This window comes from Pipistrellus kuhlii, unplaced genomic scaffold, assembly GCF_014108245.1.
Source record: "Pipistrellus kuhlii isolate mPipKuh1 unplaced genomic scaffold, mPipKuh1.p scaffold_m20_p_13, whole genome shotgun sequence".
Classification (NCBI taxonomy): Eukaryota; Metazoa; Chordata; class Mammalia; order Chiroptera; family Vespertilionidae; genus Pipistrellus; species Pipistrellus kuhlii.
Genome location: NW_023425438.1, coordinates 15,247,858 through 15,274,050, shown reverse-complemented (window position 1 = coordinate 15,274,050; position 26,193 = coordinate 15,247,858). Strand labels below are relative to the sequence as shown.

At 39.2% G+C, this 26,193-nt stretch overlaps 1 protein-coding gene across 7 annotated transcripts in view; it reads right to left on the bottom strand.

Annotated features, from left to right (window-relative positions):
• ARHGEF33 (Rho guanine nucleotide exchange factor 33) overlaps nucleotides 1-26,193 on the bottom strand; it is a 64,619-nt gene that overhangs the window by 26,605 nt on the left and 11,821 nt on the right. For 6 of the 7 annotated variants that reach the window (XM_036435080.2, XM_036435081.2, XM_045580661.1 and 3 more), the window contains exons 3-7: nucleotides 15,445-15,555; nucleotides 13,882-13,931; nucleotides 4,320-4,484; nucleotides 3,867-3,988; nucleotides 1,550-1,692 (exon numbers count right to left, since the gene is read on the bottom strand). In XM_036435080.2, coding sequence (XP_036290973.1) covers nucleotides 1,550-1,692; nucleotides 3,867-3,988; nucleotides 4,320-4,484; nucleotides 13,882-13,931; nucleotides 15,445-15,469 — 505 coding nt within the window. In that variant the 5' untranslated portion in view covers nucleotides 15,470-15,555. Of the gene's footprint in view, nucleotides 1-1,549; nucleotides 1,693-3,866; nucleotides 3,989-4,319; nucleotides 4,485-13,881; nucleotides 13,987-15,444; nucleotides 15,556-26,193 lie in introns of those variants that run through there. The other variant, XM_036435076.2, reaches the window with a different exon arrangement.

The window sequence follows — 26,193 nt, the reverse complement described above, 5'->3', positions numbered from 1 at the left end:
CATCCAGCTAAGCTGTATATGTATTCCCGACTCAGAGAAACTGTGACATAATGAATGTTTGCTATTTTAAGCTACTATTGATAATTTTGGGGGTACTCTATTTTAGCTAACAGTGGATAAGTCAATCCTTTCTGAAAGTTTAGTCCTTTGATCTTGAGTTTTAACATAACCTACTACCAATAGTATACATAATATCTTATTATGACACATTATCCCCAAATTTTTGCAGCAACTTGGTAGGATAAACTATGTTATATAAACCATGCCTACTCAAAGTGAAGGAAGAAGGAGTTGCCATTAAATAGCTCATTTAAATCCATCTGAACACTTTACAAATATAATTTCTAATAATTTCTCTTGTAAAAATGTTCAGTGGCATTGGTCTGACCTCTACTTTGCAAGCCCCTCCTTAAATCTCCCCTGACAAGACCACCTTTTATGTCATGCTCTTCATGACGTAGAGCAAAGAATACAGACCCACCTACCATAAACCCACATCCCAAATGGATCAAGTGAGTTTTCCCAGGCTGCACCTATCCATCTCTAAAATAACTGCTCAAGTGGATAAAAACATTTTTAAAAAGCAAATCTGTACTTTAAAGTTAATACTGATTAAAAGCCATTTGATTTAGATTTTTAAATTCAGTTATTCAAAACACGTATATTGCCATTGAATATATGAGCCAAATTGTTCATTAAGCCAATTGAGGACTTTACAATTGGTTCAGAAGTCACTGAGCCTCTTTTGGAGACTTTCTACATAAGATGAAAAGAAAAGAAGAAAATTCACCTAAACATGGTTAATATACACATTCATTCTCCTGTAGGTGCTTTGTTAGATTTTGTTGAGGATACAAAGAAGTAGCAATCCTTTTTTGTTTTGTTCCTTTTCCTGAGTCACTTATGGATGTCTGCAGACATCCCTTGGAATGCCATTTTCTTCAGTACTGCCCAACTACAATTTCTATTATCGGTTCTAACATCTCTCAGAACAGGGATGTGGCTGGTGACTTTCAGCCCACAGACAGCACCAGCTCTGGTTTTCCAGAAAAAGAGAAGTACGAAGTTAGATTGCATGAGGGCTCTGCCTGCAGTTAGGGTAGATATGTCTTTCTATAATAATGTCAGTGAAGCGTTTGCTGAAAAAGAAACAGAACACACAATTTTATCCATGCTAAGAATATAGCTACTTTAAAATGTCTATGCAGAGAGACAAGGATTGAGAAAGTAATATCGGAAATAAAAATAGAGTAATTTTTTAAACATTTTCCTTTTTATGGTTGTACAACAAATTATCTCTGGTCCATTTGAAATTCAAAACACCCAGTATTTAAAAAAAGAAAAAAAGAAAAAGAAAAGATTTTTAAATTAGGCAGATTCTCCTGATTTTTCAGATCCTCTGCATTCTTTTTAATTCCAGATGCAAGAGGGAAAATTCTGAGCAATACACCATCTTCCTCTAACAGGGATGAAGGCTTTATGCCCACTTAAGCCTTCAGAATCAAGGGGGGGAAATCATGGCTAATTCAGTATGATTTGTGAGCTGTACCTTTTTCATAGGCCTGCGAAGGCATAAGGTTTGTGAAGTCTTCACTTGGAAGAACAGGCTCAGGGATATTGATTGAACGGAAAGGACTTCCTTGTGCTTGAGCAGGCCCAGCCTGTGAGCCATGCTCTTCTTTCTGAGTTTTCCTAGGAAAGGGAAACAAAAGATCTTAATACCTGGTGGGTTAGGAAGAGATTCAGTTCAGAATAATTCAAAAAATTTCTAAGTTATTGTGTTGAACCATATAAAATTGCTGTTTTAGTAAATTAACAATGATCAAACACTGACAATTTAATTCATCGCCAAAGTTGAAAAAAAATTAAGTATCTATAAATCACCTTCTAATTGTAATATCTACTGTACATTCTTTTTAAAAAATATATATTTTATTGATTTTATACAGAGAGGAAGAGAGAGGGATAGAGAGTTAGAAACATTGATGATAGAGAAACATCGATCAGCTGCCTCTTGCACATCCCCTTCTGAGGATATGCCCGAAACCAAGGTACATGCCCTTGACCGGAATTGAACCTGGGACCTTTCAGACTGCAGGCTGATGTTCTAGCCACTGAGCCAAACCTGTTTCAGCTGTAATATCTACATTCTTATTTCTCTGTTACTGGCTTTCCTATCATCAGGGTCTTTTATAGAGTTTGCAGTGGTGACAATTTGCTTAGGATGATTTATATTAATTTCACAAAGAAACACAATGGTACCAGAAGATAGAAGTCTTCAGCTGAAAACAATTAGCCATTCTCCAAAGCCACACAAATGTTAATTGCCATATTTCTAGTATAAAAGCATCCTATCTAATAAAGAGGGAATATGCTAATTGACCCTCACGCTGTCACAAAGATGGCAATATCCATAGCCAATAAGGAGGGAATATGCTAATTGACTGTCATGCCCTCAAAGATGGCAGCACCCATAACCACAAGATGGTGGTGCCCAGTCCTCTCAGCCCTGCTGGGGCGGCAGGCACATGACAAGGCCAGGCCCACATGCTTCCAGAGTCCTCCAGTCCCCTCAGCCCCCCAGCTGCCCAAGACTGGCCCCAGGCACAGGCAAGCTTCAGATGACAGCTGCCCAGCTGCCCAGGGCAGGCCCAAGGTGCAGGCAAGCCTCGGATAATGGCTGCTCAGCCACCCAGGGCTGCTTGATGTTAAGGTAACCAGGGCCGACTGAGGCTTGCACTGCTGGCAGTGGCAGCAGCAGAGGTGTGATGGGGTGTTGCCTTCCCCTGATCACCAGGTTGCCTCTCGCCAGTGAGGGCTCCTGGACTGTGTGAGGGGGCAGGCTGAGCTGAGGGACCCTCCCTCCAGTGCATTAATTTTCATGCACTGGGCCTCTAGTATAAAAATAAAGATTATGTATGTTTAGTGGTGAAACTATGTGAGTCAACATGGTTGAGGTATATATATATATATAAAAGGCTAATATGTAAAGTGTCCCCATGGGAGTTTGACCTGGAGACCAGGAGTTCTATCACTTGCTATGATGTGTGCTGACCACCAGGGGACAGCACAGAATGAAGGAAGGCCCCTGCTAGCAGCCAGGGAAAGGAGGCTCTGGCCAGCATCTGGCAGCCAGCAGTTGGGGAAAGGAGACCCCCAGCCAGCAGCCAGAAGGCCCTGATCAGCTCTGAACGCCCCAAGGGACCCAATCTGTGCATGAATTTCATGCATCAGGCCTCTAGTTGTTTATAAACTTATTTTCCATGGTAGAAGTAAAATAATAACATTAGAGAAATTTCAGAAAACTAAGAAAATCACTGGTGACCCTCCCATTCTAACACAACAACCATTATTTTAAAATATGTCTTGCCTGGCCTGCATGGCTCAGTGGTTGAGTGTTGAACTATGAACCAGGAGGTCATAGTTTGAGTCTTAGTCAAGGCCCATGCCTGGGTTGTGGGTTCAAGCCCAAGTGTGGGGTATGCAGCAGGCAGCCAATCAGTGATTCCTATCATTGATGTTTCTCTCTCATGCTCCCTCTCCCTTCCTCTCTGAAATCATTTTTTTAAAAATAAAATGTCTTTTTAGCTGTAATTTTACATGGTTTTACAGTTGAAATCGAATTCTACATGCCATTTTATACCATTTTCATTTTACTGCCTATTAAATGCATTTCCATTTAATAGTTACCATCAATTCTTAGTATTAACTAACTTCTATGGCACTCTAATCTCTATCCGATGCTGACCCATAGAGCCCAGTGGCCAGCTAGCTCTATACTGGCAGTGAGGAAGGTGTTCTCCGTGTCTCTGTAAAGTCATTACTTATGGCTTTGCCTTTGGTTAATTTTTTTGTAGAAAACTCACTTGGCTTTCACTTTTCGAGATTCTCTTCGCTTCTCCTGTTGAAGCTGTTCAATTTTCTGTTGCATCTCTTCTTGTTTGGAAGTGATTGCCTGGATCATTGACATGGCATTGCTCAGTTCTTCCTAAAAATTAAGCATCAATATGTATTTAATCTGGCACATGGGGTAAAAATATATAATACAGTATCTAGTATACAGTAAACTTTTAATTCATTTTTGTTGAATGAATGAATCAATCAGTGGATGAGAGGTGAAAATTTTACTTCTGTGGCCTAACTTTAACACAAAGATCCAAGAAAGAAAAGCATAAAATAGTTATTTTTCTGTGATAATTAATGAATGGGATAGTGGGAATATTCTTCTGTTTGGCTGCTATGTGAAAAGGTAATTTTTCTTCTTGTGTAACCAAGACCAAGGATCTTTCTTCAGCAGTGAAATAGAAGAGGGGGCCTACTTTGAAATAGTTTAATGAATTCTTCATCTCAGTAACTTTTTCTTCCATGGAACATTTGCAGGTCTTAACCTTTTCTTCCACAGCATATTCTCCATGTTGAATTCTTGACAGTTCTTGCATTGCTTCTGTGAAACCAGTTTTGAGTTCAGAGGCCAGGGCCTGCAACTAAATAATACACGAAGAGTGAATTCAATTTACTATAAAGAATTTTAAATAGCACCATTGTCCTTTTGAATTTTTCTTTCTGTTTGCGAAACCAGGCTCTTGAGAATTTACAGACATCATTTCCTATTACACTGAAGTTTGGGCAACCTAAGACAACCGTGGCCCCATGCATCTAGGGCAAGGATGGGGAACATCTGGCCCGCAAGCCATATAAGGCCTGTGAAATCATTTTGTCTGGCCCTACCAAGGCATTAGGAGTGAGTTAATTAAATGTTTGGCCAAATATAGCAGGCTAGTTTATAAGTTGATAATTTTGTATACTCCAAAAATTATGTTACAAATATCCAAATGACCCTTGACAGTAAAAAAGGTTCCCCACCCCTGATCTAGGGAAAAGAAGGCCCTTTTTATAAAGCACATTCTCCTGCTTGATAGTGACAAGAAAGCAAGCAAATAATTAATTTTACAAGTGCTCCTATAAGCTACTTACGTATTCTAACACCTTTGATTAAAAAGAGATTTACTTAAGCCTAGCCAGTATGGTTGAGCGTCGACCTGTGAACCATGAGGTTGCTTTTCAGTTCCTGGTCAGGGCACATGCCCTGGTTGAGTGCTGAATCCCCAGTGTGGGGCATGAAGGAGGCAGCCAATTAATGATTCTCTCTCATCACTGATGCTTCTATCTCTCCCTCTCTGAAATCAATTTAAAGAAAAAAATTTTTTTAAATAAGATTTACTTGAAAACAACATAAGCACATGAAAAGCAGTCTTGGTTCTGTAACTCTTCAATTCCATGAGAAAAAGGATGGGTATATTATCCCTGGTTGTTAGGAGAAGATGAAGAAATTTAGTTATTTCACTTAAAAATTAAATGATAAAAAGGATGATAACTAAATGTATCTGAGAATTTCTTTAAAATCAACTTTTTTAATTATTGAGTGATAGCATGAAAAAAGAAACAATAGTATTTTCACAGGCAGATTGCTTTAGTTTATAAGGAAGGCACAGAAGTATTTACAATGGTAGGAGCTCAGCATGTTGTTGATAGTGATATAATTCATCTTCTGCAGTCAAATCTGGTCATGTTGCAGTGCACACATTGGACTTCTATTGTCAACTTCCACACATAAAAAGGTGATTAATATTGGAGTCAGATAAAGTACAAATCTTAGCACTTTTCCACAAGTACTAGGATCTTAGACAAGTTGTTTTAACCTCTTTGTAGCAGTTTATAACCACAAAATAGCCATAACAACACCTATTTCACAAGGCTGTTTTGATACTAAAATAAATAAATGTAGATAAGGTGCCTGTCCTAGTACATGCTAGATACATTGAAGATGTTTAAGAAATTTTAATTCTCCACTTTTAAGTGGCAAATCAGGAAGTTAAGCACAGATAAGATCAGGCGTGTCCAGGAGGGTATGAACCTGGAAAGTATTATGCTAAGTAAAATAAGCCATGCTCAAAATAAGCCATGCTCAAAATAGAAGCATGGAAAAGACTGTCGAATCTCAGAGGGAAGGCAGGCATGGGTGGTGAGTGGGAAGAGATCAACCCAAGAACTTGTATGCATATATGCATAAACCATGGACACACACAATAGTGTGGTAAAGGCCTGGGGTGGGAGGTGAGAGCGGGTTAGAAGGGGTCAGTGGGGGAAAAAGGAGGATATATATATATATATATATATATATATATATATATATATATATATTACTTTAAATAATAAAGATTTTTTTTTAAGTTAAGCACAAACAAATGTGGAGAAAATGGAGCACTTCTAAAGTTGAGTTTTATTTATTGGACAAATGAAAAAGCATTTCCAAAGTTCCTGATGAAGAAACACAATTGAGATTTTTTTTTTCAGTGATAAAATCTGCTTATTTGTATTTCAAACAATGTAACTAAAACTTGATGTAAATTCCTCCTTTTTTGGCTTAATGTCATTTATTCAGTATGAAATCTTTATATGTTCCTTGTGTTAAGAGTAAATGTACATTAGATCTTGGTTAAAAAATAAGTATTTCCAACAGACAATAACTTAATAACAATAAGATAACATTACTTTCTTGACAAATATAATCTTATACTCTGCTAAGTAGAGGAACTCTTAGCTTCAGATCTCTCTGTAAAACACTTTTTTTAGATTTGTTCTATAATTAAGATATCCACCAACTATTCTATTTTTAAAACATAGTTTTTATTGATTTCAGAGAGGAAGGGAGAGGGAGAGAGATAGGAACATCAGTAATGAGAGAGAATCATTGATTAGTTGCCTACTGCATGCCCCCTGCTTGGGATTGAGCCTGTAACCCGGGCATGTGCCCTTGACTGGAATTGAACCCAGGACTCTTCAGTCTGCAGACCAACGCTCTATCCACTGAGCCAAACCAGCTAGGGCAAGTATTTTAATTTTAAAGGTACCTTAACAAAATTCCTTCAAATGTGTATTTCTTAAACATTTTGAAATTTGGTTGTCTAAATAGTTTCAACTTGCACTTCCCACTATAAGTTATAAACACACCACTTTTTTAAAATACAGCATTTTGTGGTTCACTGTGATTCACAAAGGTTTATCTTGAGGGCTGGGAGTAGGAAGAAATGAAAGGAACCAAAGATCATACAGACCTGTCAAATGTTTAGGAAACAACATGAGTAATCTGCTTTTTATTCCAATCATTTAAGTTTTATTTAATCTTTGTGATGGATTTTAGCACTTGTCCTAATGCAGTCATCATGATGGATTAAATCTCCAGATAAACTACTTTTGATCTGGTAATTGTCCTTGTGTAAATTCATCTGTGAGCAAAATAAGCCAAATCCACAGCAATATAGTATCAAAGCAAAATTTATGCACGTTTTAAAACTGAAGGGAGGAAACCTAGCATTCATGCAAGTGCTCTGAAATTCACTCAGGTTTCCTGCTTGAAAAACGGAGGGAACCAGTACCTGACAGAAATAGGTTTCATGATCACTGCTCTCATAGGTGTTTCCCCAGGAGCCGAATGGCAACAGAAGGATTTTTCCTCACTTGTAGAACCCCAGCTCTTGAAAAATTAAAAACTATCAAAATGTTTCTCTAACAGGTTATATAGGGACTTTGGGAATTTTGAAACCATTTTGAGCTGTGAGCCCTCTTCCTTCACATATGTTACTTTGAGCCCATTGGGTACCTGCCATTGAAACAGCTCTACTGCTTTAGATATAGCTTCACAGGCAGTGGCCAGCCAGGGAGCGATGCCATAGTGAGCGTAGTCGCACCCCTGACACAGCCTGTCCCTTTTAGGATGCTTGGGCCATGGTATCTTTAGTTGCTACAGGCTGGTTTTCCAGGGCCAACTGGCCATTCAGTTGTGAATAAAAAATACTCTGAAGACATGGACTTACATCTTTTACTCTGCTCTCTATCCCGCTTTCTTGTTTGATAGCCCACAACCCACCCCAAGGTTCAGAAACAGGTGTCTATGATACCTTGTTCTCCAGCGAGTTGAACACGTTGCTCATCTCGTTGACTTTCTCATGAAGCTGCTCTAGAGAGGTTATGATCCCTCCATCCTGCCGCTGAAGGCGGGCTCCCACTGGAGTCAGGTTCAGGGAAGGCTTGTACTTCGAAGCCTAGGGTACCACAGAGGGCATCTTAGGCTTAAAGAAATAGGGGAGAGGAGTCGGAATTCTTTCTATTTCCTGCTCTTAATTTCTGTTTCTCAGTTTTTTGTTTTGTTTTTGTTTTTTGTTGTTGTTTTTTTGCTTAACTCTTGCTGTTGTGTGTGTGTTTTAACTCTTCCTAAGATGAATTTTAGTCAACATCTTCCAATTTCCTTTCTACTAAAGATCCCTCAAGCTAAATTGTCATAAAGGATGCACATTGTTCCAGGTTGTTTTTTACACTGACTTCCTTTCTGTCTCATTATCAAGCTCAGAAAGCTACGAGGAGGCAAATGAAAGGGACTGTGCCTGTGCCTTGAGAACCCTGAAAACTCAGGAATGTCAACATTTGACAAACTTCTTCAAGACATGCCAAATTCCTACACTGCCTGACTAAATGCTCTATAAGAACAAAAGCCAACATGTTTTGAAATAACACATGATGGCAAGGATGCCAAGCTAATTGTTTTGGCTTCCCCTTAACCAGGATTGCTACAAAAGAAACATGGTCTTTCTGCCAGCGTCTCGCTCCCTAATTTTAGGCTTCTTTATTGATCCCCAGAAATGCAATGATTTAAAACACAAAGTGGGGCCCGGCCAGCATGGCCTAGTGGTAGAGCATTGAGCTATGAACCAGGAGGTCACAGTCTGATTCCTGGTCAGGGCACATGCCTGGGTTACAGGCTTAATCCCCAATGTGGGGTGTGCAGGAAGCAGCCGATAAATGATTCTCACGTTTATGTTTCTCTCTCTCTCTCCCTTTCCCTCTCTGAAATCAATATAAATATATTTTAAAAAGAACAAAACACTAAGTGAGGAACAAGTAAAAAGTAAATTTCCTACTATGATCTTCTCAGGCTCATCTGAATGTCAATTTTTCATAATAAAAAACATTCTTTTTAAAGTAAATTTCCCAAATCTCTATACTCCCTACAGAAGTTAACCCTTAAAATCATTACAGGGAACTGTTGAAACTGATAGGAAACCTGGTAAACCAAAATTGATCTTACTGATCCCTGGGTGCCTAATAGAGTTAACTTCTCTAGGGTTAAAAGACATTCCTCAAAGGTAAAAAGAGACTGAGACTCAAACAGGACTTATAAATCCTATTAAACTTTCAATGGCAGCTTAAATAATAAAACCTATTATAGTAGGACTGGTTCCCATAGTTTTTCAATTGGAGGTTCTTTTGGCACATAATTCATTTTCTTAAATTATTTTCATTACAGAAAAAAAAATAAAATAAAAGAATCACCCCAAATCTCATTACTTCAATATAACCATTCATGCACGTTTAGGCATATTTCCTTCTGTTTTGTTCAATGCAATTGACTGCAGGTATTTATATGGTTGAAATCACACTACAGATATATTTTGATTCTGCCCACTTCTTTTTGCTTAACATTCTTATAAATCCTTTCCAATATCCTTCATTGTTGAATGTCTATTTTTAATGACTGCATACTATTCCATCCTATGGTTATGCCAGAATTTAGCTACCCATTTACCCTTGTTGGATATTTATGTTGTTTGTAATTTTTCAATATTTTAATATGCGTTTTATTTAAAGCTTTGTGTATGTTTTAGATAGTTTCTTTATGATAAATTTATAAATATAAATTTACTATAAGTCAAAGGATGTTAGGTCATATTTGACCCAAAGGGAAATTTAATTTGGAAAGAGATAGTACATTCAATTAATTAATACACATACAAAATATATTTGACCAGAGGGTTTGAAAAGCTATAATATTGTGGTTGTATATCCTTGGAAACATTCTGTATCATGTGTAATATCCTAAATTAGTATATTTAGAAAAAACATGTCTCAAACAAGATACTAAATGGAGGAAGCTTCAGGCTGTAAGTGAGCCAGAAACATTCCTAAGGCTGTAAGTGAGCCAGAAACATTTTGAAGTTCAAATCATTAGTATGATAGTTACACTAGGACTAAATTGTGCAGTTAAAACATCTGTTGCCTTAACTGTGGGACCACCCCCACACTTCTCATGTTAATATAATCATAATTTTAAAATCCATATGTAAAATGATGTAATCAAGAGTGAAACAACACAATATGACTCTGAAAAAGAGATAGGGGTGGATTTGGGGAGAGCTACATACAGTGGACAAAGGATGAAAGGAAAGGAAATAGATCTGAGTTCAAATAAAAAGAAATATACTACGCTAAGGAGCTGTCAGTGTATCCACATTAACTCATCTGACCTGGCAGTAATTCTGCCTGGAATGAACTGGGAGATAGTAGTGCACATTCTGTGACTTGATTTGGGTCTCTGTATCTCTTCCTCTTATCAAGGAGGTCAAGTCCTGCCAAAAAACAGAGTCAACTATATAACCATTTTAACATTTTTACTCCATTTTAACTAATAACTTTCATTGAAGTTTCTGCCAATTTATGCACACTTATCAAAACTAAATATTATGGGGGGAAAACAAAACTAAATATTATGGGGGGAAAACAAAACTAAATATTATAGTCTTAGCTGGTTTGGCTCAGTGGATAGAGTGTTGACCTGAAGACTGAAGGGTTCTGGATTCATTTGCAGTCAAGGGCACATGCCAAGTTGTGGGCTCAATCCCCAATAGGAGGTGTGCAGGAGACAGCCAATCAATGATTCTCTCTCGTCGATGTTTCTATCTATCCCTCTCCCTTCCTCTCTGAAATCAATAAAAATATATTATTTTAAAATATTATTAATTATTTTATTATTTGCTAATTAGGTAGTAAAATAATAATACTCCTTGTTTTAATCACTGTTTCTTTGAGCTTCAACCTATTCTGGGTGCCTAATAGAGTTAACTTCTCTAGGGTTAAAAGACATTCCTCAAAGGTAAAAAGAGACTGAGACTCAAACAGGACTTATAAATCCTATTAAACTTTCAATGGCAGCTTAAATAATAAAACCTATTATAGTAGGACTGGTTCCCATAGTTTTTCAATTGGAGGTTCTTTTGGCACATAATTCATTTTCTTAAATTATTTTCATTATAATTTAAGCTAATTATAAATTAAGCTATTTATAATTTTACCTTGGTAAATTTTCTATTTCCTTTGCCTATTTCTATTTCCTTTTCCTGTATTCTAATGAGGTCTCAGAAGTTTTCTTTTTTATTGATTTCTATGAATATAATTATTATAAAGGGTTAATAGTAGGGATTTTTCCAATATTTTTATTTGCCTTTGAATTTTTTAAAAATATATTTATGTTGGAAAAAATTGTAGTTGTGATATGGATAAATGAACTCTAACCCTTTCCATTGTGATTTCTTCTAGTACTTTTTCATTTAAATATTTCACATCCAAAGACAAATATTCACTATGCTAAACTTTTATGGTTTTATTTTTTATATTTAACCCATTAAACACTTTAGAGTTTATTTTGACTAGGGTATGGAGTGAGGATCTATTCTTTTTTCCATAGAACCAAACAATTACCATTTGGTACCAAACTGAATGACTGCATTAGACCTCTTGGCTCCAAGCAATATACACATTTTTCAGGTATTCATTCATTCAACTATTATTTATTGAATATATTTTATATTCCAGGTGCTGTACTTAATGCCAAGAATACAACAGAAATCAAAGTGTACTAAATCCCTGCCCTTGGAGCTTACATTCTAGAAGGAGATAGACAATTAAAAAACAAAAGTAAACAAGTTAATATTTACTATAATGTAAGAATGGAGGGGTCTATCAGAAAATTAAATAAGAAGATAAAGTGGTTGAAATGCCATATTGTGCTTCAAATTTCACATTTCGCTCTCCCATTTTAGTGTAGATTGTATTCTGTTACAGGTAACCTTGCCCTGCTTCCCTCCTTCCTCTTCCTCTTCTTCTTTCTTAACTTCTCCGTCTTCTCTGGGTTAAATGTTGCTTGGAGTAAAACAAATTGGGGCTTAGAACGTGTTCTTTTAAAACAAGAATGGGGTTATAATCACAGCATCATAGATGTCATATAGACCAACTTCACTTCCACTGCTTCATTTGTTCCACTGTGAACAGATGCACTTGGATTTGTGATACAATAAGAGAATGAGGCCAACCCCCAGCTATATTTAGCCAACATTCAGGGAGTGACCTACATAGAGTTTATGATATACTTTAAATCATACCTGGGTTTAAAGAGATACTCACATTCATTCAAATACCATACACAGGTCAGATATTAACAGAGGGAGGTGGGCAGGGAAGGTTTTGGACAAGTGAGGCATCAAATCAGCATTGAATGAAGGCTCATTTCCAGGCCTTTGTTCAAGCTAGTCCCTCTGCCTAAAATATCCTTCCCCATATCCACTTACCAAATTATAAACTTGTCCTTGAATGCCCGGTTTACATCCTTCAGTCAGTATTAACTTATCCTTCCCCCATATCTCATAGAATTTTACCAATGCTTCTGTTGTAATCCTTCCAACAGTCTATCTTGTATGTACTTACCAGGACACTTAAAAATCAGTGGGAATGGCTCTAGCCAGTTTGGCTCAGTGGATAGTGTGTCAGCCTGCAGACCAAAGAGTCTCAAGGTTTGATTCCAGTCAAAGTACATCCTCAGTTGTAGGCTTCTCCTCAGCCTGGGCATGGAGGAGAGGTGGGGGAGTGCAGGAGGCAACCAATTGATGTGTTTCTCTCACATGGATATTTCTCTTTGTCTTTCCCTCTCTTCCACTCTCTCTAAAAAAACCAATGGAAAAATATCCTCAGGTGAGGATTTTTAAAAAACCTCTGAGAATGTCTGCTCCATCTGTCTTATCTCCCATTAGGCCAAGCAGTAGACTTTGCACATCGTAACTATAGTCTATATATATAAAAGCCTAAGGGACTGTCCAACTGGTAGCTATGACGTGCACTGACCACCAGGGGCCAGACGCCCAATGCAAGAGCTGCCGAGCTGCGGTGACTTGGCAGCTGCGGTTCTCGGGTGACACATCCTAACCAGAGAGGAGGGAGCCTGATTCTGAGGTGCATCACTTGAGAACCGCCCTCTCGAAATCCGGGACCCCTCCAAAACCCCTCCTGAGGTGTCAGAGAGCCAGTTTCAGCCCAATCCCTGCAGGCCAGGCTGAGGGACCCCACCAGTGCGCAGGTTTCCCTAGCCCACGCTGCTTTTACATTACAAATTATGTCAGAATAAACTTCTATATTTTTTAAGGACAGAAATTTACTTTAAATTTACAAAAGCCAAATAAATGCTATTCAGATAACCAAATAGCCCGATGTGACCCCGATGGCAATTATATTACAAAATGTTTTCCACTTTTATCTTCCTTGTAAATTAAATTATCACCATTGTTTAAATGACCTTAAATTTTTTTCTATTACTATATCTTAGCATTTGCAATATTAATACCTCTTTGATTCTCAATTCTCCCTGCTAAAATAAGAAGCTAAGAAAAATAGATCTTGCTCTCTCTTCCTCTCTGATAAAAATGTTATTGCACAGTGTTCTGGGCATGGTGATGATGGCAGCAGGCAAGCAAAGCAGAGGATGTGGGAGTGGTGGTGCTGTATTTTATAAGCTGGGTTAAGTTGTCCTTTAATAATCAGTTTTCTCAAAAGTGCAGTGGGAATGGTGCTCTCTACCCTGCCTGTCTAAATACAGTGAGCTTGTTAAGTGAACAAATATGATAATATATGTGGAAGCATTTGTGAGCACTAAAAGAAACTATACAGACAAGATGGTCATTAGTATAACACACAGGACTATTCGAAACAATCTATTTGTTTTACCTGGTAAATTTGTGTGGAAGGATTATTCATCGGCATATGTTCATTCTCTCCTGTAGGGAGAAAGAGCTTTGTTGAATCAACACTACTCATTCTGTCCCCGTCCTCTTCAGACACATGCAGGGAATAAGGGGGCTTATAGGACCCTAAATCTGTGCCTGCAAGACAATGGTTCAATAAGAACAAAGCATGAAATTGTATAGGTTACTTTATATTTACATCCTAATGACCAGATCAGACCGATCTGGTAAAACTCCTGTAGTAGAAAACCATGTTGTACTTGCATGAGGATGTTCTCAACCAAGCCGGGATGATTAAAAATCATTAATTACCAGAAGTGATTTCCCATGAAGGGTCTCACTTGTGTTCTTGGTGCTGACTGCAGGGTAACTGAGGGGTTAGCTCTACAGTCAGGAAGACTGCTGGTCACCAGGCACCTTTCCAGTTGTCACTCTATTGCTCTTGGGAGGCCAGTGTAAAATATCCTGCCTTTTCCTGCCTTTGATCCTTACAAAACTTCTGTACTCTGCCTTTCTGTCACTGTGCAGACCAGCTAAGTGACCCTTGCTGTTCTCCTAGGCAAGAGGGTTGATAGAAGGGAATTGCTGAAGGAAAAGGTCTGGGAAGGATGGAGGCAGAAAGAAAATAGTCTTGGCAACACTAGAGACTGAAACACAGGTCAAACACAAAGGATGTAAATAGGTTATAAAAACCATTTACAACCAAGGGAGAAAAGATATTAGCCTAGAATAATATACCTTTCAGAATCACATTGGCTGGCCGTGAAGATGAGGCAATTCATGTAAAATATGCAGCTCCTTGCCCATCCATTTAACTACGTCTCCATTGTGTCACATTTTATGAATCAAGCACTTTATACATGCAAACTCTAGTTGCAAACATTCGGTTATGTGAATGTGTATATTCTTCTCCTAAGACTTGCTGGTACAGGAAATCCTTTTTAGAGGAACAGCCACAGTATGTAAGTTCATAAGTAATACATAGCCTCAGCCCAGAACTTATGCATACAGAGGGCTGTCCCTATAAAATCCAGATGGTTTGAGATTATCAAAATGCCCAAAATAAGCCCAAGAAAAGATTCCTTAGCCCATTTATGTCTCAACAGCCTAGTATCATGGCAAGAACCAGAACTTGGGAACAGACCCGTCTCCCAGATTGAACTTTGACATTTTGTGATTATAGCCTGAATTCTCTAGGACTGTTTTCTAATTTGAAAACAGAACCTGTTTCTGTATTGCTGATTCTGTGTGGTAAGATTGAAAGAGAAGGCCTTGTATATTTAGGCTAGCATACGAGGTGTTAGATGTCTATTAGTTGAATGTGTATCTTGGCAGGTTATTCTGAGGCAGTTGTAAATTTATTGCTAAGAAAAATTAGATAACTGTTCAGACAAAAGTATATGAATAGCATTTTCTGTTTTTCCAACACCAAGTCTATGCTCTTTGTGGTCATTATGATAAGAAAAAGAGAACAGTAAAATGAACATATACTACAACTCGTATTTCTTAAATCTTGAGCCCTAAAGCAAGACATGAAAAACCTAACCTTGCTTTGTTTTGTTTTTTTCCATGGTGCCTGTTGCTTCTCTCCTCCAACTTATTCTTCAACATTGCATCTTCATTGTCCCTGGATCAAGCCATCTCCTCTTCCCTGGACCTGTCAATTGAAATAAAGAGTGAGGGATACCAGGTAAAACTGATGAAGTAATTGGACTTACTTCATGTGTTAACTTGAAATGAACACAGCTAGTAGAGGCAAATTGAGGTAAGGTTTATGTAATTTCAGAAGAGTGAAAATATTGAATAAATATTTAGCATAAAACTTAAAGGTAAATCTTTTGTGAATAAGTATGAAATGCATTAGTTAATATTATACTACCGTAGTTTTTAATATGGTGCATTCTTTTTGGGATCTAATCAATTAATTTAGACCCATTGATTTTATTAGCAGGTTATAGTTTAGGAAAATTATCTAAAGAAGAAAAACCTTGAGCAAGTATAAAGGCCAAAACATCTGTTTCTTTTTCATTAAACAGTAACTTTCTTGGTGGCTTTATCCACACATTCAACATCTTGTAGGCTCCTTTACGTCCAAAAGATGCTTCTCAAATGTGGCCTGTTTGTAGTGACCACCAGACATGAAGCTGCAAGTTCATGAAGTTTGATCAGATGCCTCCCATTATAGAGGCTGAAAGTGTCCAGGTTTTTCCAGCCTGCCTTGCAGCTAAGGAGTGATGGACACATGATCTAGGATATGTCACTCCAATTGACACAGATAGTTGCAGATTTCCTAAGGCACATATACTTGATATATTTTTTTTTATTTTCTAATAAGTTGCTAATACAGTTTAGGTGACTCAAACTGCTGCTTTTGATGGTTTCCTCACCAGAATAACTGTCCTATATGATTTGGGGCATCATTGCTGGCCACTTAATCCCAAACTTGGTTCACCAGTCTCCCAGCCATTCTAAATATCCTTCCAACAAATTCCCTTGCTGCTAAAATCAGCCAAAGTTGTTTCCTGTTACTTGCAACTAAGAAACCTAATTGAAACCATCAAAATATATGAGTATTACCCAAGTACTAGCTGGTTCAGATCAGTGGATAGAGCATCAACCTGCGGACTGAAGGGTTTCAGGTTCAATTCCAGGCTCAGGTTGCAGGCTTGATTCCCAGTAAGGGGCATGCAAGAGACAGCCAATCAATGATTCCCTCTCATCATTGATGTTTCTATCTCTCCCTTTCCCTTCCTCTCTGAAATCAATAAAAATTTATTTTTAATGCTATCCAAGACTGAAAAAAACTTGAAATATGTAAAGCCATATTTTTATGGATAAGTATTTTGTGAACATTTAGTTATCTAATCTATAACTAATTGAAAATAAACCTAAAATGTCTTCATAACTATATAATAAAAAGCCTAAGTGACCATTATGGCAGAATGACCAGTTGCTATGATGTGCACTGACCACGAGGGGGCAGATGCTCAACACAGGAGCTGCCCCCTTGTGGTCAGTGCACTCCCACAGGGGGAGCACCGATCAGCCAGAAGCTGGGCTCATGAGCCCAGCAGTGGTGGTGGTGGGAGCCTCTCCCGCCTCCACAGCAGCACTAAGGAGCAGCGAGCCTAGTGGTAAGGAGTAGCATGCAGGCAGGCGTTAAGGAGCGAGAGGTCCCAGTCTATGAGAGAAATGTCCGACTGCCGGCTTGGCTCTGATCCTTGGGGAGAATGGGATTAAGCCAGGAGGCAGACATCCCCTGAAGGGTCCCAGACTGTGAGAGGGCACATGCCGGGCTGAGGGACCCCCCAACCCCACCCCCAGTGCACAAATTTTGTGCACCAGGCCTCTAGTATTAGATAAAATGTAACTACACAGTTTCAGAGCTAGGACATCATCAAGCTCACATACAGGGTGTCAAAAAATGTATACATACTTTAAGAACTGATAGTTCAATTTAAAAAATGTTATTTAATAAACACCACCTTTATAATTATTCAAAGTGTGTATCTGCATTTTGGGGGGACACTTTATATATACATACTAGAGGCCTGGTGCATGAATTTGTGCATGGGTGGGGAACCTCAGCCTGACTGGCAATTGGAGCTGATGACGGCCGGCCAGCCGGAGATAGGGAACGTGGGAGGTTGGCTGGCTGTGGGAGGTTGGCTGTGGCTATGGGAGCGCCCTGACCGCCAGGGGGAAGCTTCTGCATTGAGCTTCTTCCCCCTGGTAGTCAGTGTGCATCATTTCTACCAGCCAGTTGTCCAGGCATCAGGCCATAATGTTCACTTAGGCTTTTATATATAGACTAGTGGCACGGTACACGAAATTCATGCACTCGGGGCAAGGGGGGTCCCCCAGCCTGACCTGTGCCCTGTCACAGTGCAGTAGCCTCGCGATCCGTCACCCCAAAGAGGTAGGCTCTTACCCATTTAGGGCTCCTCAGTGGAGTGTGTCAGAGAGGTAGGCCAGAGCCAAGGGAAGCCTGTGGACCCCCAGGCTGGGCCATGGCGGAGGCCTGTGGACCCTCAGTGCAGGCACACAGAGACCCCTGCTGTGGCCCTGCCTCTGGACTGGGCTGCGGAGGAGACCTGCGAGCCTCTGAGTACCTCAGGACCCCCAATGCATGCTCAAGGAGGCCCCCGCAGCAGGCCTCCTCCCCAACACTGCAAATCCCCACGAACCCAAGCCTGCTGTGCGCACAGCCTGCTATCAGTTATTACTATGATGGCGTCCTGACAAATTTGCATAGTATCCTATTATTAGATAGATGGTCAGTATACACTAATTTTAAGACATAATAAAAAGTATATAGTTAACAGAAAATGAATTAGAATTTTTATTTTATTTAATTACAAAGGGGAGGAAAACTGCATTAGAGAAAATTTGGAAAATCTAGAGGAATGAAACAACTAAAACAACTAAAACAAATAAAACAACTAAAACAACTGTCATGATAATTTTGTTTTACTGCCTGCTAGTCTTTTTTTCCCTTGAATATTTTATATGATTGTTGATTAAGCCCACCTATAATTTTACTTTTACTTTTTCACCTACATTATAGCATAAGCAATTTACTTTCTTAAAAATCAGATTATTATTACTCATGTTATTTATTTGTTTTTTTGTGGCCATTTGAGCAGAGTTACGAGTATTCCTCACTATTCCCAATCAATGTTAACTATCTGCTGGTGTCCTTCCATTCCTTTATCTTCATATGATCACATACAGACACATACAGAAAAAAACTAAAAGTGTTTTCCATAAGAACAGGAACCAGACACGGACGTCCACTTCCACCACTCATATTCAGCATGGTGTTAGAAGGCCTTGCCACAGCAGTCAGACAAGATGAAGAGATAAAGGCATCCAAATTGGAAAGGAGGAAGTAAAACTGTCATTATTCACAGATGACATCTTATACATAGAAAACGCTAAAGCCCTAGCCGATTTGGCTCAGTAGATAGAGCATCAACCTGCAGACTGAAGAGTTCCAGGTTCAATTCCAATTAAGGGCACATGCCAGGGTTGGGGGCTTGGTCCTCAGTAGGGGGCATGCAGAAGGCAGCCAATCAATTATTCTCTTTCGTCATTGATTTCTCTCTCCTTTCTCCTCTCTCTTCTCTCCTCTCTCCTCTCTCTCTCTCTCTCTCTCTCTCTCTCTCTCTCTCTCTCTCTCTCTCTCTCTCTATCTCTCTATCTCTATCTCTATCTCTATCTCTATCTCTATCTCTATCTCTATCTCTATCTCTATCTCTATCTCTATCTCTATCTCTATCTCTATCTATCTATCTTTCTCTGAAATCAAGAAGGAGAAGGAGCCGGGACTGGTTTGGCTCAATGGATAGAGCGTCGGCTTGGGGACTGAAGGGCCCCGGGTTCGATTCTGGTCAAGGGCATGTACCTTGGTTGTGGGCATATCCCCAGTAGGGGGTATGCAAGAGGCAGCTGATCGATGACTCTCTCTCATTGATGTTTCGAACTCTCTATCTCTCTCCCTTCCACTCTGTACAAAAATCAATAAAATATATTAAAAAAAAAAAAAAAAAAAAAAAAGAAGGAGAAGGAGAAATAAGTTAGAGAGAGAACCCTAAAGACTCCACCAGGAAACTACTAGAATTAATAAATCACTTAGGCAAGGTAGCAGGATATAAAATCAACATCCACAAATTGATGGCATTTCTATATACCAATAATGAACTCTCAGAAAGAGAAACTAAAAAAGCAATTCCATTTACCATTGCAACAACAACAACAAAATAAGATACCTAGGAATACACTTAACCAAGGAGGTAAAAGACCCGTGCTTGGAAAACTATAGGACATTGAAAATAGAAATAGAAGAAGATAAAAACAAATGGACGCATATACCATGTTTATGAATTGGAAGAATTAACATCATTAAGATGTCTATACTATGCAAAGCAATCTACAGATTCAATTCAATCCCTATTAAAATACCAATGGCATAAGAACAAGTACTCCAAAAGTTTATATGGAGCCATGAAAGACCCCAAATAGCTCCAGCAATCTTGAAAAAGAACAACAAAGAAGGAGGGATCACAATACTAGATATTGAACTATACTAGAAAACCATTACAACCAAAACAGCCTGGTACTGGCACAAGGGCAGGCATATAGACCAATAGATAAGAATAGAGACCCCAGAAATTGACCCATACCATTATAGTCAATTAATATTTGACAAAGGAGGCAAGAACATACAATGGAGTAAAGATAGCCTCTTCAACAAATAGTGTAAGAAAACTGGACAGACACATACAAGAAGATGAAACTAGACCATCAATTTACACCACTCACAAGAATAAACTCAAGGTGGATAAAAGACTTACTGTAAGGTATGAAACCATAAAAATCTCAGAGGAAAACATAGGCAGTAAAATCTCAGACATCTCACAAAGCAATATGTTTATGGATACATCTCCTAGGGCAAAGGACACTAAGAAGAAAATAAACAAATAGGACTACATTAAGATAAAGAGCTTTCATATAGCAAAAGAAACCACCATCAAATTGAAAAGAAAACGCACTGAATGGGAGAACGTATTTGCCAATGACACTTCTGATAACGAGTTAATATCCAAAATATATAAAGTACTTATACAACTCAACAAAAAGAAGACAATCCAATTAAAAAATGGGCAGAAGAACAACATACAAATGGCCAAGACACACATGAAAAAATGCTCAGTCACTAATCATCAGAGAAAAGCAAAACAATGAGATATTACCTCATACCTATTAGAATGGCTATCATCAAAATGGTGAGGATGTGGAGAAAAGGGAATGCTAGCTCACTGCTGGTGGGAATGCAGTTTGGTGCAGCCACTATGGAAAACAGTATGGAGTTTCATCCAAAAATTAAAAATGGAACTTCCGTTTGACCCAGCAATCTCACAAACCCCAAAACACCGATCAGAAAGAATATATTCACCCCTATGTTCAGAGCAGCAGTATTTACAATAGCTAAGATTTGGAAACAGCCCAAATGCCCATCAGTAGATGAGTGGGTAAAAAAAAAAAAAGGTGTGGGACATTTACACTATGGAATACTATGCAGCTGTATAAAAGAGGGATCTCTTACCCTTTGGGACAGCATAGAAAATATTATGTTAAGTGAAATAAGCCAAACTCAGAAAGACAAATATCACATGATCTCACTTATTTGTGGAATCTAATGAACAAAATTAATTGACCAACAAAATAAGACCTGAAGCATAGAAGCATGGAACAGACTGATATACCTCAATGTGGGGTTGGGGGGACGAGAAGAGATAAACCAAAGAACTTATATACTTACTAGAGGCCCGGTGCACGAAATTTGTGCATGGGTACGGTCCCTAGGCCTGGCCTGTGATCAGGGCCATCTTCCCTAGCTGCCTGCAGCCAGCCCTGTCCCCCGCCGCCCCCCATCCCGGTTCCCTGTTCACCATCAGGCAATTGGAGGCTGATGGCTGGGTGAAGGGACCAAGAAGTCGGCCATTCCCATCTGTTGCCCTTCCCTGCCCCCACCACGGGTTGTCCTCTGTGTGTGGGGCAACTGGTGGGGCGGGGGCCTTGGCCTAGTGCTACATCCCCCACCACCCACCCCCAGTTTCCCGTTTGTCATGAACATTCAGAGCCTGCCGGCCAGGAAAAGGGACCCAGAGGTGGTCAGTGCACCTCATAGTGACTGATCAAGCAGTTGTTCTGGTCGTTCTGCTGTTAGGTCAATTTGCATATTACCCTTTCATTATATAGGATAGAGGCTCAGTGCACAGGTGGGGGCTGGCCAGCCTGCCCTGATGGGGGCCCCTGGATCAGGGTGGAGGTCCTTGCTGGGGGACAGGGCCAGCTGGAGCGAGGGGCTGCAGTCATTCCAGTCACTGGGCTTTTATTATTTAGGATATACACATCCAATGGACATGGGCAATAGGGTAGTGGAGACCTGGTGGAATGGGTAGAGGCTGGGAGGAGGGAGGTAAAGGGGGGATTGAAGATATCTGTAATATTACCAACAATAAAAAATACATATATATTTTTTAAAAAGGTAATAGAGCATAGCCGTGAAAACATTTGGTCCTGGTGCCTCTTTAGAATAGGAAGGCTCATCTTTAAGTTCTTTTCAATTTCTTCAAAGATAATTAATCTCAACTTTTTTTAGTTTTGTGATTTATATTTTTCTAGGAAACCATGTATTTCCTTAAGTTTGTCTACAAATCTGTTAATAGAGCATAATCAGCTCTCTGTGCACTATCCCAGGAATGATAGAGAGGGAACTGACCTTTACTGAGGAGCTGCCGTGTGCCTAGTGCTGCACTTCATATTTTATTTATATTGTCACATTTAATTGACTCCATATATGTATTTAGTTTAGTATGTATTGCTATCCTCATTTTATAGATGCGAATGCTGAGGCTTAGGAAAACGAGGGAGTAATATGCCCAGGATCACAGATAAGAAAAGGCAGAGGGAGCCAAAATTGAACTCAGGTATCTGTGATTTCAGAACTGGTGTTTTAAATCACTCCTGGCTTGCTTCATATAGATGCACAATTATTATACTTAAACTAGTAGCCTTGTGTACGAATTCATGCACCAGTAGCTCTCTGCGGGACCTGGCCACCCCAAGCCTGCGGCTCAGACGCTCTCTATGGCCAAGAGGCCCATCAGTGGCTGGGATAGAACTCCAGTGGGGCTGAGAGTCACCCAGTCCCAGAGGGGGCAGCCACTGAGAGCAGGCAACATGAGCGGCCTGGTGGAACGCTTGGTGCTGCCATCTTGTGGCTATGGGCACCACCATCATTGTGATGGAGTGATGGATAATTTGCATATTGCCCTTTTATTAGATAGGGTAGTGAAAAATAGTGGTTTGAAGAAATTTGTCATTTTTTTATTTCGTAATTATTGAATATTAGGACAGTTTTCTTTTTTGGTTTTATCTTCTGTTTTGAATATAAAATAGATATATACCTTTTTTCCCCTCATATTAAGACATAGTTTCCTTAGGCTAAGTTTCCAGATGAGAATTACTTTTGAAAAGTATTATTATATTAATAAGTAATATGTACTGAAAGATTCATTTTAAAAGGGAGAATTAAAAAAAAAGAGAGAGAAAGAGCCTTATTACATGATGAAATCCCCTGTGAGATTTTACTTGTAGTCTGCTCTTTATTTTCATGGGAATCCCTCACTCTCTGAGCCCAGTAATTCTTTCCTCTGCCCTTCATAGACCTTCAATCACTGCTCACCCTTGCATAAATAACCATCAGATGCTACCACATTTCTCCCATCAGTTAAAATGGCCCCAGTTTCTTCCCCAACCCTCCTTTCCAGTTCCACATAGCTGTGCTAGCCTCTATAAACACACATCTGGGAAATACTGTTACATTTTTAGAAAAAGCATGTTGGTCTCTAAGCAGTGCCGATCATTACAAGCAACAATGGTTTTCAGTCTGTACTCTTTTTGAGCCTGCCTTGGGAGCAGAGAGAAGTCACCAAGCTAGAGGGGTTTAGGTCTTCCTCTCCATCCCACCCAACCAGAGACTTGCTGCTCTTGTCTGTTCCACATTCTGTAGCTTTTGGGGAAAATTTTCCTTTTAAAACAAGTTTCTGCTGCTTTAAAAAAAAAAAAAAAAAAAAAAAAGTTCTAAAATTATTGCAATAGAGAAATAGCGATGTTGAAACATTAACCTAGGAAGTTATAACCAGATTTTTATATAATTAATTCAAGTAATAAAGTTAATAGAAACCTAAAGAATATAGGAAAATTTCCTGACCCTCCCCCATGCTGACCTAGAATGTATTCCCCACCCCCCCCCCCACACACACACATACACGCACAAGACCACGGGAGCTTAGGATTGTTATTTCTTTCCAATTACTGCTGCGACAGAAAAGGAAAGTCTGGCACTTTGGGGAATTGAAATTAATTGAAAGCAGACTTGAGTTAATTTCCATTTCAGTGTCCTTTATTGAATGGGCCTTTAGTGCACATTTCTAATTTAGCAGAATGAGAACTTTTTCTGTTGGGGGGAGGATAATGAGGAAATATTTTCCCCTGAAGCGAAAGTAATTCATCAGGACAAATCCTGCAAATATTTTCACAGTGGAGAGTCTATAAGCTCCTTATGGTATAGAAAAAATGTTTGGAAAATATATTAAAAGGGTTGTTATTGTTTTTATACAGACCAAAAGCAACATGTATTTCACGGAAAAGCATATCTCATGACCTTGTTTATACCTGTGCTCTAGTTTTCAAAGTACACTTGTATACATTACCTCACCTATTCACTGCAGCTGTGCTGCCCAATGGGCAGGGCATGTCACCATTCACTTTATATGTAAGGAAACTGTAGCTTGAACAGTTGCTTACCCAGTTACATGGGAAGTAGCTACAAGTAAGACCATTTTTTAAATTATTCTATTTATTTAAATAAATTGCTTCATGTCATAGGACTTCATAACACCATCATATAAGGAACCACTTTTATTGTCATTAAAAATGTATCAGTTCCTGCCCTAGCTAGAGCATCAGCCTACAGATTGCAGGATCCTGGGTTCGATTCCAGCCAAGGGCACATTGCCAGGTTGCAGGCTTGATCCCCAGTAGGAGGTATGCAGGAGACAGTCAATGATTCTGTCTCATCATTGGTGTTTCCATCTCTCCCTCTCCCTTCCTCTCTGAAATCAATATCCTATATTAGGGGTGTCGAACTCAATCAGAGAAGGGGCCAAAATCTAAAATCCAGCCTAAATCGCGGGCCAAATGGTTTACTGAACAGTCATAAACTGTCATTGTGATGGAAACGCAGCGGAGTGCAGTGATGACAGCGCGGTGCGGGCCACATTGCAAGGCCTGGCGGGACGGATTTGGCCCGAGGGCCTTGTGTTTGACACATGTGTCCTATATAATAAAAGCCTAATATGCTAAGTGTCTAGTCTTGCAGTCAGCCATTCAACCAATCAAAGCATAATATGCTAATGATATGCTAAGGCTGCTCATTGGCTCACTATGATATGCACTAACAACCAGGGGGCAGACATTTGACCGGTTGACGAGTTGCTATGACATTTACTGATCACCAGGGGGAAGGCAGTCAACCAGTCATTATAACATGCACTGATCACTAGGGGGCAGATGTTCTGACCGGTAGATTAGCTTGCTGCTGGGGTCTGGCTGATCAGGACTGAGGGAAATGGCCAGACACACCCTTGGCCCTCCTGTGATCCCTCCCCAGCTGGCAACCTCCCGTATCCCTCCTTGGCCCCAATCGTGCACTGGTGGGGTCCCTTGGTCTGGCCTGTGCACTCTCGCAATCTGGCACCCCTCGGGGGATGTCAGAGAGTCAATTTTGGCCCCACTGGTGCACGATTTCACACACCAGGCTTCGTGTGTGTGTGTGTGTGTGTGTGTGTGTGTATGTGTGTGTGTGTATATATATATATATTCCTCTGTTGGCTCTGATAGCTATTTGAAAAAAAACAAGTTAAGTGAATTGAAAAAATGAGAAAAACTCTGGCAAGTCTGAGGAGAGAGGGAGATTGAGAGGAAGAGAAAGAGCACAAAATTATACAAAAAAAAAAAAAGAGAGAGAGAGAGAGAGAGATAACCACAAATTCATAGGCTATGAAATTTTATCTTAAAAAATTCTACTCATAAGTTACTGCTAATAATGTTTTTATTCCTTACCTGAGGACATGTTTTTATTTATTTGAAAGAGAGAGGAAAAGAGAGAGAAACATCAATGTATGAGTGAAACATCGATCAGTTGCCTCCTGCATACTTCCCAGCGGGAGTGTATGGGAGAGCTCCAACCAACTGAGCCACATTGACCAGGGCTGCCAATAACTTTTTAAAGCTGGATGAAATGAGGAAAACAATTTAGGGTAACACAAATTGCTGAATTCTGTTTTAAAAACGAATTTAACTAGAATAACTATAGAATGTATAGAAAGGGAAGTGTCAAATATCTACCCCCAAAATATGAAATAACCCAGGATAATAAAATAGGAAGTTTCTATCAATAACAATGACTGCATTTTTATTTAATCCATATCTCAGAATAGGGTATATGTAAATTCTACTAAATCCACTCTATGACGTTCTGGTACCAAATCTACTCTAAGATAGCCTAAGTATATAAATATTCTAAAATAAAATCTCAGAAAACACAAATAATACTATGATCAATAGAGTTTTAGAATATAAAAATGGCTTAATACTTATAAATTTATTAATATAATTCCTTAACCAGCATAATTCGGGAAAACAAAAAGCACAACGTGACCCT